This window comes from Lemur catta, chromosome 10 (genome assembly GCF_020740605.2).
Source record: "Lemur catta isolate mLemCat1 chromosome 10, mLemCat1.pri, whole genome shotgun sequence".
In the NCBI taxonomy this organism is placed as follows: domain Eukaryota; kingdom Metazoa; phylum Chordata; class Mammalia; order Primates; family Lemuridae; genus Lemur; species Lemur catta.
The window spans coordinates 9,397,501-9,413,558 of record NC_059137.1 but is presented as its reverse complement, the minus strand read 5'-3'; the positions used below and the strand labels follow the sequence as shown (position 1 = coordinate 9,413,558).

The 16,058-nt window shown below is 41.9% G+C and overlaps 1 protein-coding gene across 2 annotated transcripts in view; it reads left to right on the top strand.

Moving 5' to 3' along the window:
- The first annotated feature begins 6,707 nt into the window (after positions 1 to 6,707).
- Positions 6,708 to 16,058, top strand: part of PBX3 (PBX homeobox 3) — a 204,728-nt gene continuing 195,377 nt past the window's right edge. Inside the window, exons 1-2 of one of the 2 annotated variants that reach the window (XM_045562085.1) lie at positions 6,708 to 7,014; positions 7,946 to 8,019. In XM_045562085.1, the coding sequence (XP_045418041.1) occupies positions 6,815 to 7,014; positions 7,946 to 8,019 (274 nt within the window). In that variant the 5' untranslated portion in view covers positions 6,708 to 6,814. The remainder of the gene's footprint in view (positions 7,015 to 7,945; positions 8,020 to 16,058) is intronic. The other variant, XM_045562086.1, reaches the window with a different exon arrangement.

The window sequence follows — 16,058 nt, the reverse complement described above, 5'->3', positions numbered from 1 at the left end:
GCTCCTACTATATGCCAGGCATTGTGCTATGGTATTCCATCCATCCATCCATCCATCCATCCATCCATCCATCCATCCATCCTTTAAGTGTTTATAGTGCTATATCAGCTTTGCTGCGAGAAACAGAAAACCCAACCAATAGGACTTTTAAAAGCGGAATTGAATTTACTCACAAAATTATTAAGTAGAAACCCAGGGGTAAGCAACTGCTGGTTTGGTTCAGATATTCAACAATGTCTGCAGACACATAGGCTCTCCCTATCTTGCTGTCACACTTAGTATGCTTATTTTTGATTTTATTAAATGTTTTATAGTAGAATATTTGTAGAAAAAAATGAGAAACTAGTACAGAGTTCCCTAAGACTTCATACCCTATTTCCCATATTATTATCATCTTACATTAATATGATACATTTGTTATAGTTAATGAACCAATAGTGATACATTAGTATTAACTGAAATGCATACGTTATTCAGATGTCCTTAGTTTTTACTTAACATCCTTTTTCTGTTCCAGGATCCCATCCAGAATGCCAGATGACATTTATTCATCATGCCTCCTTAGGCTCTTCTTGGCTGTGACCGCTTTTCAGCCATTATTGGTTTTTTAGTTTAGTTTTGCTTTGTTTTTTGAGACAGGGTCTCATTCTGTTGCCCAAGCTAGAAGGCAGTGGCATCATCATAGCTCACTGCAATTTCAAAACTCCTGGGCTCAAGCGATTCTCCTGCCTCAGTCTTCTGAGTAGCTGGGACTACAGGCAAGTGCCACCATACCCAGCTAATTTTTTCTATTTTTTGTAGAGATGGGGTCTCCCTATGTTGCTCAGGCTAGTCTCAAGTACTTGGCCTCAGGTGATCCTCCCGTCTTGGTCTCCCAAAGTGCCAGTATTACAGGCACGAGCCACCATGCCTGGCCAGCCATTCTTGTTTTTGATAACCTTGACAGTTACAAGGAGGACTGGTCAGACATTTTGTAAAACATTCTTCAATTGGGATTTGTACAATGTTTTTTTCATGATTAGAATAGGGTTAAAGAGTTGGTCTGAGGGTTATGGGTTATTGTTAAGCTGATTTAACATTGTCTTCCCCCACAACCATGCTTGACTAGCTTTTAAAAACAAAAACTATGTATACCATGGAGTTCTACTCAGCCACAAAAAACAATGGTGATATAGCACCTCTTGTATTATCTTGGATAGAGCTGGAACCCATTCTACTAAGTGAAGTATCCCAAGAATGGAAAAACAAGCACCGCATGTACTCACCATCAAATTGGTATTAACTGATGAACACTTAAGTGTATATATAGTAATAATATTCATCGGGTGTTGGGCAGATGGGAGCGGGGAGGAGAGGATGGGTATATACACACATAATGGGTGTGGTGTGCACCATCTTGGGGATGGACACGCTTGAAGCCCTGACTCAGGTGGGGCAAGGGCAATATATGTAACCTAAACATTTGTACCCCTGTAATATGCTGAAATAAAAAAAAATGAAAAATAAAAAATAAAACTAAACAAAAAGTAAAGAATGGGGTTATGCGTTTTGGGAGAAAGACCACAGAGATAAACCACCAAACTATGTTGATTTTATCCTCATATTATTATTTCATTATTACAAGATGGCTGCTTCAACTACTCCAGAATCAGGACTACATTCAAAGATGGAAAGAGGCAGAGGAAGGAAGAAGAGCCTTGTCTGTCTGTCTCTTTCTTTTTTTTTAAATTAGAAATCTTACCCCTACTTCAGACAGGCTCAGAATGCAGCAGACAGGATGTTCACACTTGCCTTAGACCTTGACTGGGAATGAGCACATTGCCATCGGAATAAAATCAGGGTCTTTCAGCATGCAATGAAGCAGACCAACAGATGACAGGCAGACAACTAACCAGGTCATCTCTCAGTGCCTGCTATGGATGAGACTGCATTGTTCTGGGTGCTGTGAGGAATCAAAGGACAGAAGAGATGGGACTTTCTGTCACACTTTCCAGAAATGATGTATTCCAGTAAATATTCTCTTTTAAGGGCCTCTTTGTAAGAGGTAGACTGTTTTCCCACTTTCCCACTGATTTTTTGGTTACTCATCAGATCCATCCTCAAAAGATGAACATTTGTGACATGTCACATGTGCTATCAACTGTAAATACCAGTTGTAAAGAGTCATTCCTAAAGCAACAGAGCAATCATGTAGTCTGAGAATAAGCATTTAGTCAGTTTCCCCAAAGTGACAAGTTGGCAAGTGTAACTCTTTTTTAGATGTCTAACTTTTTTTTTTAAATCAAATCAGTCATATTATAATGACATCTTAAAATACCCCATTCTTGACATGCTTGTGACTTAGATGAGAAAACTAACAGGAGAATCAAGAGCACACAACACAAGACTATCTAGTATGGTGGTAGTAAATTACATACTATGGGCAAATATATTGTGAGGGAGTTTAAGGCAGACAAAGATCAGTGAAGTCAGGCATGACAGAAAAGCTTCAGAGAGGTGCGGTCATGGGTGGCCTTGAAGGATGGTCTGACTGTCTGTCCTTGGTTTTCATTTCCCTCCTGCCCTGCCATGAGACCCACATTCCTCTAATGGAGTTGTTTATTCTCTTTTCATTAAGCACCTAGTTACTTATTTTCATTAATTTTCAGTTCATCTGTTAAGGACTTGTGATTTTTACTCAGTAATGTTAATTAAATGACCTTTTCTTTTTTTTAAGAGAAGGGGTCTCACTATGTTGCCCAGGCTAGAGTGAAGTAGCTATTCACAGGTGTGACTATAGCACACTGCAGCTCCAAACTCCCGGGCTCAAATGATCCTACACTAAGCCTTCCAAGTAGCTGGGACCACAGGTGTACACCACTGTGCAAAGCTTTTTTTTTTTTTTAGAGACAAGAGACAAGGTCACCCTATGTTGCTCAAGCTGGCATCAAACACCTGGACTTAAGTGATTCTCCTGCCTCAGCCTCCCAAATTGCTGGGACTGTAGGTGCATGCCATTGTGCCCGGCTAAATGACTTTTCTCTTTTGCAATGTTTTATAGGATAGTCTTCACAGCCACACAGATCAAGATTTAAATTTAAATTCCAGTACTTACTGGCTTTGTGGTCTTGTGCAAGTTCCTTACCCTCTGTCATTCTGTCTCTTATCTAATAATAATCCCAACCAGGCTGTTGTGAGATGAATGAAATGAAGCAAAGGGACACTGAGCAGTATCCTGCCAATAGAAAGGGCTAGATAATGGAATCTGATGTGATAATCAGCACATTGATGATAGAGGTGATGGTGATGTTAATATAAACTCATGGAAAAGAATGGCTATCAACGATCCCCTACTTGATTTTCACCACTTTGTCACTGTTAACTTTACATGGATGTCCGTTCACCAAAAGTAAATTTCATTTTCTTTGACTTTTTAATAATCACTGCCTTAGAAACAGCAAAGGTGGATTCAAGTACTCAGGGAGACTCTATTCTATAATATCATCTGTGAAAGCCACAACCTGTGACTCAGATTGCTGAGTGGAGATAAGGCAACATCCTACATGAGAAACTGGCACAAGCACAAGAGATCTTGGAGCATCTGCAATTAATTGACACTGTTTCTTGGGACTTGTTAACCAATCTAAAATAATTTATGCTTTAAATCAGTGGCAGTTGTCAATCAGCCTGTGAGGGAATCCTAGCTAGGACCCTCAATCTTCCACTCCAACTCACTGACAATAACAAAAAGAGAAGCCTCCCAAGAAGGTTGATCTAATTCAATCACTGAATGCAGAATTATGGTATCAAGTTTCCACATCAGTGGATGACCATGGGTTTAGAGGTGTGTACCATAAAATAACTGCAGTTGTTAGACATTTAACAAGTTGTTTTATTCCTAATTGCTGGCATTTGCTTAACTGTTTTCTTAATTCTAATTTATGTTTTTATGTTTTAGTTTGTTTACATAGCCCATAGTTCCCAATTGCCTTTATTTGCTTAAGTGTTTCTTTAATTTTATTTACATTTTTATATATGTTGCTTTGCTTACATAACTCATTGTTTGGAGTGGGCTAGAAATAACCATAAATCCCCATTGCTAATTAGCCTCATCCTAGTGACTGATTAGTCAAGATTATGAGTCTAGAAGGAGGGCAGGGAGGAGGCCTAATAGTGAGTCACAGGATCATTGAATTTTAGAGCTGGAAGAAATCTTGGAGATTAAGGCATCTTTCAGTTAGAATTCTGTGGTTTTGCATCTTCAATGTTGGAGAATTATGAAAGGTTGTCTGCTTGCTCTTGCTCCTTTAGGCAAAAATGTATAAGGACTTGGCGACAGCTTTGAAAAACAAGCTAAGAATGAAGAAAAAACCCAATCAGTGATGACTATGAGTAACCCATAATGGGGGATTGAAAGAAGAATTAGAAACTTGACACATCAATGGGCTATAGAAGAGCAGGGAATATTAATGAACATGAAGGGGGTTCTTCTTTGGAGGTAAATAAGGCAGAGTGGATGGTTTGGAACTCCCTCCTCAGCAGCTGTGCAGTTTGTAAGGATTTTAGCTTGCCTGACTGTAAGCTTAGCTATTAGCTTTGCAGTGGGGAGTATTTAAAAGTACACACAACATATGAAGGAAAGAACCTGGAACTGAGTAGCCTGCTTCATTCCAAGAATCCATCTGGCATTTAAAGAACTGCTTGTCCTACATTAAACCCTGCAGCGTAAGAGCCATTTTTCATATCCTCACACCCACCCCTATTTTTGGTTTCAGGTAAGACAACTTGCTGAGTTGGGGGAAGGAACAAGACTTTTCAGAACCACCCATCCAAAGGACTCATCCAGGGGAGCTCCATGAATCTAACATGGGGAAAACACGTTGAAGCTTCTGCTTGGGAAATAGCTTAAGAGCAAGCTCAAGTCTCCACAAGAGGTGGAAGTCCTGATTCCAAAACAATGTGAGCCTTTAGTTATTTGTAGACAGAGTACAATAGAACAAGAGGTGTTACAGATAGGAAAATCTGTGGCTGGCGTCACTAACATTCTATGACCCACAGTGATGAGCTAAGGTGATGAGTAAAATCCAGTCTATTCCTAAACAAATGTATCTTTGTAATAAAGAGCTTGTTTTTGCAGATTGGGCACATCTGGAACCATCTAATAGCAAACGCTGCCTAAGGAGTAGTCGCTGGATTACCAGGAGTCGCAGAGTATGTAAAGTGTTGTAAACCTTGAAATCAGTCCTGGAGTTTAGGCACTTTCCCTCCTCCCGGACCCACTTCTCTCTGACACATTTTTTTCTGTTCCCCTTTCAAGGGAAAGTGTATGACACTCAGTTCCGCTCAGTTCTGACTTCAAGCATGCCAGACAACAGGCTCCTACCTTAACTGGTCACTCCTTGAGGGACAGCGCAAGGGCCCAGCACTGGCGCCAACTCGGAGCAGCGCCCGCTCGGTTACTATGGCGACCGTGGGAGAGGCGGGCCCACCTCTGCTCCTTCCCCGCCTCTGCCCAGGACCTTTCGAACGCTCCAATTGGGACAGCCCTTTCTTGCCTCTGTCCCGCCCCACTCGGCTCCGAGGGCGATGCGATTGGCCCGGCATGGGCTGCCTGGTACCCTGAGAGTACCACCTCCTGACTGGAAGAGCGGGAAAGTGCACCAGGCGCTGTCCGAGGCGTGAAGCTCACGGGCGCCGCTGGATAGCATACACTGGCTTTGGAGCGAGTTGCCCCTGTCCCATACACAACCTCCCGCACCCATGATTGCTACCACTAGGGAGCAGGGGTCGGGGCGAGGGCACAACGTTTGCGGGCCCGGGCGGTGCATCCCGCGGGGCGAGGACGGAACTAGCCGTGAGGATCCGGTGGCGCACTCTCGGGCGCCGGGAATCGGAGGCCAGAGGGGGCAGGCTGAACTTCGGGGGCGGTGCCAGCGGCGGCGGCGGGAGGCGCAAGGTCCAATGAGTGAGCGCACCGCCCCCGGGGGCGGGGCACGCGGAGCGCTTACCCGCCCTCCCGCTCGCCCCCCGCCCCTCCCCCCAGGCGCCGGGGCCGCAGTGAGTGAGTGGCACTGGCAGCCTGTCAATCCCTCAGCCGAGCGGCCTTCGAGCCCGGTCCGCGGCGGCTGCTGGCTGGGTGCGCGGCTCCAGCAGTGGCGGCGGCGACTTCTCCTGGCCCATCAATCTGCTGTCCGCCCGGCGCGCGGCCCGCCAGGGCCCTCCATCGGGCTCCGCGCCCCCGCCGCGCCGGCCCGCCAGCTCCCAAACTTTCCTCCTCGGCCCCCCTCGTTCCCCGCGGCCCGCCCGCCGGCCTCCTCCTACGCCACCGCCCGCCGCCGCCGCTCCCTCCCCCGGGGCCGCCGGGGCTTGGATCCCGCCCGGCCGAGGCGGCGGAGGCGGCGGCGGCGGCGGCCGAGAGAGGGGAGTGCGCAGGCTGGCACGGGGTCCGCGGGCGTCCCGGCAACTCGGCCGGCGCTGAGGAGCAAGTTGCGCGGGGCCGCCCAGCGGGGCGCGCGGCGGCTAGGAGGCGGCGCGGCGGCCGCGTGAGGGCAGGGGGCGCCGCTGCCTCCGCCTTCGCCACCGCCGGGGAGCCCGGCTCTTCCGCCCGCCGCTTCTCCCCAGCCTCGGCGGCGGCGGAAGCCAGAGCCGGGCGCCGGTCCGCACCGCCTCAGCCGCGGGCCCCGCCGGCCGGGCCGCCCCCTCCCCGCGCGGGCGGGGAGCGAGCGGCCGCCTCCCCCTCCCCCTCCTTCTCTTTCTTCTCCTCCCTCGCCGCCGCCGCCGCCGCCGCCTCAGCCTTCGCCTCAGCCGCCGCCCGCTCCCGCCCGCGAGCGGCGGGATGGACGATCAATCCAGGATGCTGCAGACTCTGGCCGGGGTGAACCTGGCCGGCCACTCGGTGCAGGGGGGCATGGCCCTGCCGCCTCCCCCTCACGGCCACGAAGGGGCGGACGGCGACGGCAGGAAGCAGGACATCGGCGATATCCTCCATCAGATCATGACCATCACCGACCAGAGCTTGGACGAGGCGCAAGCAAAGTTGGTGTCGTCTCATTAAGCATCTTTTGTGTGTGCGGGAGTCGGGCCCGCGGCAGTGTCGGGGCCCGGGGTGGCGCCCGGGGCAGGGGCCTCAGCCCTTGGCCAGGAACTTTCTCCGAAAACTGGCCGCCCGCCCCGGCCTCTGGGGGACTTGCCCGCGCCCCCCTTCTCAGGCGGGAGTCGGCAAAGTTGCTCTCAGGGCTCGGGACGGACTTGGTGCGGCGCGGATTTTGTGTCTCTTTTCTCCCCTGTCCTGTCCTCGCAGCCCGGCCCCTTCCCACGGATTTAAACCTCCCGCCGGACCCCCGTGCGCGCCGCCCGAGCAGGGCCCGGGGCCGCGCTGGAGGGAAGTGCAACTTTCTCCACTGGCCCGGAGTTCGGGTGCCGGCTCCCCTTTGCCGCGGAACGACCTCGCGGTGCGGGCGGCCGCCCCAGCCCAGCGCGGGGCGATGGGCGGTTCCCTGGCGGGTCTGGCTGCGGGCGGCCAAGTTCTTGGGGAAGAAGGGCCGCCTTGCAAACTTTGCCGAGCTGTCATCCGCCCGCTGGCCGTAGTCGGCCGGCCGGCTGCGCCGCTCCCGCTCCCCCTACGGAGAACGGACGCGGGAAGCCCCTCCGCGCCCGTCTCCTCCCTCGGGTGGCCACCGCCTGCCCCCGGAGCGAGGCTCCCCGCGCGGGTTTGCGTCTGCGGTCGCCGAGGCTGCTGCCTGCCGGACAGAGGGGTCGTCCGCTTCGCTCCGGCTGGAGCTTTCGCCTCTCGGGCTTGCTGGCTGCCGCGAACTAGTCAACTTGAGTTTTTGTTGACTTCCCATGGTTCAGAACAGCTTTCCAAAATAGGGGGCCGAAATTAAATCTTGGGTCTAACTTAAAGGAAGGCGCCATATTATTCCATAGGTGATGCTAATACCTTTGTGTTTTGGTATTTGTTTTTTAGGAAACATGCCCTGAACTGTCACAGAATGAAACCCGCGCTCTTCAGCGTCCTGTGTGAGATTAAAGAGAAAACAGGTAAGACGCTGCGCCTCGCAGTGGGCCTGGAGACCCCCAAGGTGGGGTCGGAGCTACTCCTTCGACTCTCCAGTTGAGAGCTGCTGCTTTTGGGCACCGCCATCTTTGATCATTCTCTCCTTCGCACGTCCTGATCTTGAGAAAAAACTGCAATAAATCAGGAGTCGATTTCTCAATTCCGCTCGTGGTGTAAAATGAAGTGTAGGTGCGGATAGGGCTGGGTCGCCGTCCCTAGGCGGCCGCCCCTGGCTGCAGGTGGGGAGGGGGCCCCAGGAGCACCAGCCGCCCTCTCCCGTCTCCTTTCGCCTTGTTTGTCAGTTTTTAAAAGAAGCGACGGGAGACTGGATGCCAGGACCGAGTTCCCGGGAGAAGCATAGCCCGAACTTTGTTTTACTTAGCGTTAAGCTTCAGCTCCACAGATAGAAGAATAGATGCAATTGAACAGACTCCAGTAGCATGTTTGAATTAGTGTTTTAGATGGGAAGATTACTTTTAAGAATCAAGGAAGGGTAGTGATTTGTGTAGTCATATGCAATGTATTACATCTACTAATACTTTTATTAAATTTTATATCTTGAGGTCATTACACTTGTAACTGTGCTAAAGTAGAAAAAGGTCCACAGATGCAGGTTAAACAATTTTGAAGTGTTCAAATCTGTAAATATATGACAAGACAGGTTTTGCCGAAGCCCTGGAATGAAAACTACAGGTATATATTAGGCAAATTTTTGGCAATTCATTTCAATATAACTTTCTTGTCAGACTTTCTTAAGTGAAGATATTTTAGTTGAGGTGAGGTAATGGCTCAAATTGAAGTAGAGATTTAATTTAGATGTTTTAGTTTGAATTTGGCATTATCTTCCCTTTATATGACAAACAAGTGCATTAAACAAGCTTTACAGTTGATTTTATGTGTGTATTGGATATATGGTATTTTAAAGTTGCCATTTTTTAAGTTGAGGCAAAAGAGAAAAGTTAAAGTCCAAGATAGAGCAATATCGAAGTGATGCTATGTAAAAGGTTAGATGTGATTGTGTTTAAATTGAGTGTACAAATAATAGCACACTGTATATAATTCTTAGGTTGATATGCGAGTTGCTTTCCTTGTACACAGATTTTTCACTTTGCAATACTATTCTGATCCTAAAAGTAATCAAGAAAAGATGATGGGCTATTGCTATCTATTAAATATATATGCTAAACCACAATTAACAGCAAATAATAAGAGAGCCTAAAGAGTACATTTCCTGCTGTACATTCACATTGCATGAATGGTTTCTTAAAGCTGAGTGATTCTTTTAAAGACGTATTTTACATTTTGAAAACCATAGGCATTTTAAATTACTAACCTTTATTGTGTGTTGATTTTTAGCTATCTTTAGACAGCATTGTGATTTAAAATGGTAGATAATTTTTATCTGACTATAAAACAAGACATCCAGCATTAAATCTTGAAGATTCTTAGTTTAGAAGCCTAAAAATGTGCAATTCTCAGTAAATTATGTTGCTTAATGTCCAAGGATTGTCTTGCTATCAGGGCTCCACTTCAGTTTCTGCTGACAGCTAAGCACTGGGGTATTGACTATGTTGTGAATATTAAGATTGATTCAACTTTATACAGTCTTATATTACTAGGCAAAGGGCCTTGATACTTCTCCCTTCTCACCCCCTCCTCTTGATTTGTATTTATTTTTTTGCTTTTTTTAAGTTTTGGCCTAGCCAGCTTGAGAACCAAACCCAGTAAACTGCTTTTCATGTTTAGACACTTAGCAGCAGGCAGAATTCAATTAGGAAGCATAAGTCCTCTAGTTGCTTATTTGCACAGGACTTAGTTACACCATTCTGAAGGAAAGTATAGTCAACCACATGTCAAAGGTGAGTTACAAAAAAGAAACAAGTCTTTTCAGAGTCTGGGATTACTGGCAGGGAGAGCTTTGATAGGGCTATTGCTATTTAAGAAGCAAGAGGTAGCTGACAAAAGAAATTTTTGTGTTTCGAAATTGTTTCTGAGGCTTTCAGTGATAACTTGTAAATTAAATCTTCTTTTTGTGCTTTGGCCAGCGGATCCAAGTTTATATGTTATCTCTTTTGTAAAAAGCCAACAGCCGACAAAGAGTAAAGGCTGCTGTCTGGGCAGAGGCATCTTCCTGCTAGCCTCTTTAAGCTCGAGAGGGATGAGATTTAAGTACTGAGTGATTGATGGGGGTAAAGCTCTTTTTCTCCTCTCTTTTCTCCCCTCCTGCCCATAGCTTCACCTCATCCTCCAAAACCAGTCTGAGAACGAGAGAGACTCAGAATTCTCAATTTGAAATAAAACAGCTGTGGAGACGTTAGTGTTACCAAAGCAAAGAAAGCGGGGCAGCAAATTCCACGTCCCACCCCCCCATCTGCTTCCATAGTCACGCTTCAGAAACATGAACTTATAAGCATTGTAGAATATTTGTATGTTGCACAATGCTTTTTCTCTAAATCATTTTATTTAATCTAATAATATAGTACCCAAAGATTAATTCTTTATAATCTAGGGAAAGTTTACTTAGTCATTTGTGAATAGAAAACAAGAACATTGTGTGATGACTCTATTCTGCATAATGGAGGGGTTGGGGGTGAACTGTCACTTAAGTAAATAATGTTATTTCAGTTGTGCTTTTCTTCTAAAATAAGACAAAATCATTAAAAAAAAATTCCATGTATTTGTAAATCTGCCAGTAGATTTTGAGGTTTCTGATCAGTCAGTGAATGCTGCCAGTTTTGATGCACATGGGGGATTTAGTTTGGAAAACATCTGTTTTTCCCCTTACCAGATATGAAAATGTATTTTTCCCTTCTGACATATAAATGGGTAATCTACTACAATTACGTTATTTTCTTGTTCAGAGGTAAGGAAAGTATACTTTCACTATAAGATTCTTTTTCTTGAAAATATATTTTTTGGTAAAATTTATCATACAGTTATTTTGGGGAAGAAATGTTGAAATGTGATATTTGTGCCTTTTGAAAGCAACTGTAAAGTTATAGGCTTTAAAATCAAGATATTTGTTCATTTTAAACTAAGGAAGCAACCAGTAAAATAATTGTTGGTATGTTAAGATTTTTCTCCTGATTTTTAAAGCCGTATTTTACCATCTATCTCTTATTAAATATCCTTGATGCCAAAGAATTCTGCTCATCTGCATACTTCTTTTGGTGTGTTTCCTCACCTTTTTGGCCATGTAATCTTGACTGTTGAAGTGCTTTCCTTTGTGAAATATTTCATCCTCAAAAATTTACCTTCTTGCCAAACACCCTAATTATGAGAGTTTGAAAGAAGAAAGTGGTTCTTTTTCAAGAAAAAAATTATTCATTTTTTTTAATGAAAATCTAGTATTTTCATATATAATCTGAATCATATTGTGAAAAAATGTTATATATTAGAAAAAATCAACACAACCTTTTCCTTTTTAAACGGTAGGTTAAAACAGTCCATGTTGATAGCTGCCAACCAAACTCTGATTTATTGCCACCACAAACCCTAAATAGCGTTCATTTACTAGTAATGTCTAATGGCATACATGATGGTTTGCCAGATTTGTAGCCTTTGTGAGGCTTATAAGCAGGACTGACTTGGGGAGATCATAAAACTTAATGAACTTCTCTACTGCAGGAGGTGTCCGCAGGGGAAGAGAAAGGCCTGCTTGGCTGGTTGAGCTGGTTGAAGTATTTTTTATGTTTAAGGAGAAGAAGAAAATGACTAGTAAAAATGCTTTACTTCTAAAGGAACCCTCCCTAGAAAGAGTCATAAGAATTTTAGATATCAAAACTAGATCAAGAATGTAGCTTGCAAATGAGTTTTTATATGCATTTAGTATATGATGTGAGATTAAACCTTTGATCTTTATTGCTATAAGTGTGACTAGCTTTCAAAGGGACAAGGCAGTACTCTCAGTCAACACCTCTCTGTTTAATTCTGAACCTGCAGGTTTAGAGGCTCACTGGAGTCTTCGTTTTCTGGTCTGTTTTCTCTTTTTAAGGCTTCAGTGTAAAATTTGTTACATTTTTCTTTGTATAGTGCTATATAATTGTATTAACCGTCAATATATAAAAAAACAAAGTTTTTTTTCAAGTGAAAATTTAAAACAAGGTGAAAATTGTTGTATATATTAGTCTAAATGTTATAGTATTTATTGCCTGTGCTTTTAAGTTGCTCTTATACTATTTCCAAAATAATTACCATTTGTTCCAAGTTTTAAAAAGAAATATACTATCCCATACGTGATTCCTTTTTGTGTTTTAATGAAGTTATTTTCTAGTTTTCAAAACCATATGATGAACAACTTTAAACATAAATACATGTAGAGAGAAGAGAATATTGAACCGCCCCCCCATGAACTCATTGCCCAACATTCAGCAATTAGCAACAATTGGCCAATCTTGTTTTCTCTGTAACTCTCACCCTCCCAAAATTATTTTGAAGCAAATTTTAGTGATCTTTAATGTTTTAAATTTCATACTAATTTCAGACAGATAGTATGGTCTGTTTACATTAGAAATATTAAATGATTAAACAGGAAAAATACAAAGTCGATGTATCTTGGAAATGTCATAAATTATATTGCTTTATAAATATATTTTCCTTAAAGCAGTTTAAGAATGTTTTATCAATTTTTTCCCCATTGTAGATTTGTATGTCTTACTGGAGCTAGTTTTGAGGGAGGATGTGAAAGAATGTAGTTTTATCTAACTTTCAGTATTCCTCCTCTCCCATCCTTATAAAATAATACGTACAATATGTTTATACAAAACCTGGAAAAAAAATCTTACTGCCAAACTGGTTTAGAACTTCATGATCTAAAGATCTAAAATATCTTGTAGGTACTATCTTTAAAATGTGGGGCAATTTTCTAACCCTATTCCTTGTTTTCTTTTTCTTCCCAATAAAAATATATTGACACCCTCTTGTCAATACTAACTTGATCTGTGCAAATAATTCTTTTGTGCATCAGTTTTAGTGAACCTCATTTTATTACAGACTTGTGTAGTTTTGGTATTTTATCTGGGACTTTACTATATTATTTTATTATATTAATTTACATAATTTTATTCCAAATCAAAAGTGTATTAATACACTGGCAAAGGAGGCCCTGACTCACCCCAAACAGCACACTGGTTTATCGGCTTTCATAAAATATACCTATGAACATTGATCATACTGTATGCTTTTCCGTTTTAATTAATTTTGCTTGTACATTTAGATTTCAATTTATAAATTTTGGAAAAGGCTACTTCCATGGCAGATTTAAATTAACATCTTATTTGGCTTATTTGTATTTTGATGGTTTATGGCGACTTAGTATAGGATGAAGTTAAATTATAAGAAGTGGGGCTGTAAGAATTTAAACTGCATTTCATGAACCACACCTTAAATCAGTCATCACTTTATTTTATACTCTTATCTTGAGGTGTCTATTCAGAATAAATACTTAACACATCAGCACTAACCCATCAAGTTAAATAAGGATTTAGACTATTTCCCCCCATTCTTGTATGTGTGAACATCTTTAGATATTTATTAGTTCAATATTGACAGTATGAGAATAATGTTTTATTTTTTTCTCAGCAGGCTTGTGTTTTGGCCATTTATCAGTGTAATCAGCATGATTTAGGTAGTAACTGACTAACAAAGCTTGCACATTAGCCCCCACCATGTTGACCTTTTCAAGCATTTGCTTTACTTCTGTAGGCCATTTGACTCTGTAAGTCTGAAGAAGGTAAATAATTTACATCACTATGTAAATTATATAAATTGGTCAAACTTTTTCAGAACTGGCTATCATAGATTTTATTTTTAAAAAGTTATAGAAGTTAATCAGACAAACAAATCACTGCTACTGCTGGGTGATAGTGTTATTTAGTAAATAAATTAATAAGTAGTACTTGAATGAGCCACTGAAAAAATATACCATCTTTTTGTACTTTCAGGCACAGAACATACTAGAAAATAAATTTCATTGATCTTCAACACTTGATTCTAATTATCCCATTTTTAGGCACAATTGCAACCAGAATTCTTTATTATTTTTTCACAGATATATTCCATAAATATAATATGTTTGTAGTTTTTAATGGTAACTGTAGTTTGTTTGGGCATGAAAGTGTCTAGCAAAAAAAAAAGTGGTGTGATAGAATGTATTAAGTTGAATTGGCATGTCATTCTTTTAGATGGTTATATCTACATAATATTAACAGATTAGTACTGAAAACAATTAAAAATAATTATGGATAAAAATAATTGTTCAAAGTTTTGTATTTCTTGTTTTCTTTCAATTTAAGTGCTTTAAAATGTTCAGCTATTTGAAAAATGACTTTTTTGGTGATCATATTAATGAGGACTTGTTATGTAATCCTTTTAATGCTGATGATTCCTCACAATGTTTAAACCATTATTTGGGGGGAACGCCACATATGTTATGGCAAAATGATTTTTTTGTTGTTTGTTTTGTTTTATGTGATATATCAGTTTTCAAAGCATATTTCTTAGGCATCAGAGTCCAGCAGGTGGCTTTTTACATTAAAAAATTCATAAATTTTAAAATCCCATAAAATTTTATCTCAAATTCAAATTAACTAATTGAAAATGTCAACATTTCCACTGTCTCTATATTAACATTTATAATAGAACAAATGGTTCCATATAGGAATTATCTGCAACATAATCTAAATTAAGATTCTAAACAGGCATTACAGATGCTGGTAACTTTGGCAATTATCATTTTGTTTGGTGAACAGTAGTAAAACAGTGTGCGGTAAAAGTGTTTAGAGAGAGAGGATAAATAAATTGAACAGTTTTGCAATGCAAAGTGGTTTGTGGTGTTTTTGAGGATTTCTTGGCTCTCTCTTAACTGCTATTGTGAGCCTGGAGCAGATTTCCCCATTGCTAATGCCCTAGAAGTATTAATTCACTTTGATATGCTAATTAGAGGGCATTATGCAAGAAATGAGATTAAGTGGCAGCATGAAGCCATTTGCCTGTCAGTAAATTGAGAGCTTTAGCATCAGGAGGAGCTTTGTTTTTTTTTTTTTTTTTTTAGTTTCTCTTGGTTTTGCATATAAATAAAATTGATTGAAGGGTCTAGAGAAGCTTCTAGAACATTGGTGGATTATTTTTTCCTTTCTATGATTATTTAAATGTAATGTTACAGAATTTTTCTAAATATTATAATAATTGACCTAATTGGAGATACCAAATATGAAGTTTTTATTGTACTCTATGTAAAAATATATTAAGAATTTTGTGTCATCTAGTCTTTTTTTCCTAAAACATAATTTCAGCAACATGGCTAGTGAACTGTTATCAGTCAACTCTTTTCAGAAGTGTAAACTTCTGTGTGTGGGTTTGTGCACCAGTGTCACTAAACAGAACTTCATAAGGGTATTCACTGGGGAAGGAAGGAAAAAGTTGTTGAATTGGGCTTCCAGAGACTATATTAACTGAGCATTAAGATTCTGACTTGAATCTATAAAAGCTGAAACAACTACAATTAGTGGTTAAACTCTGCCCTTTACACAACCTGTGGAATTTTTATTTCAGCATATATCTCATATGTAAAATTAGTGTATTATTTAATTTTCAGATTGAAGATGGAGTTTCATACTAGATTCTGAGATTGACTTTTGTGGTTGCCAGGCCCTTTTATTTTTCTCTACAAAGCTACTTTGTGATACTTTCTGTATTTTGGGGAGAAATGCATGAATGAATACTGGAATGGCAGTGGGGAAAGAGTAAGTAGGACAGAACTTCTCTGGGCCTATGAAAAGATTAAGGTTCCCTTAAATATGGAACTTCAGCCTCTATAAATCATCAATAGAGAAAGAATTGCAGCAAAACGCTGGCCTAATTATGATCCCTGTGTATGGTCAGATGGGAGAGGGTTTGGGTAAGGCATTCATATTGGGGCTTAGTTCTAGTGTTTGAATTCCACTACTGTAGCTGTGACTCTAGACCCAATAAACCATAACTTCTCTTCAGAGCCATATGGATTATTTAGTCACCACAGCTGCCA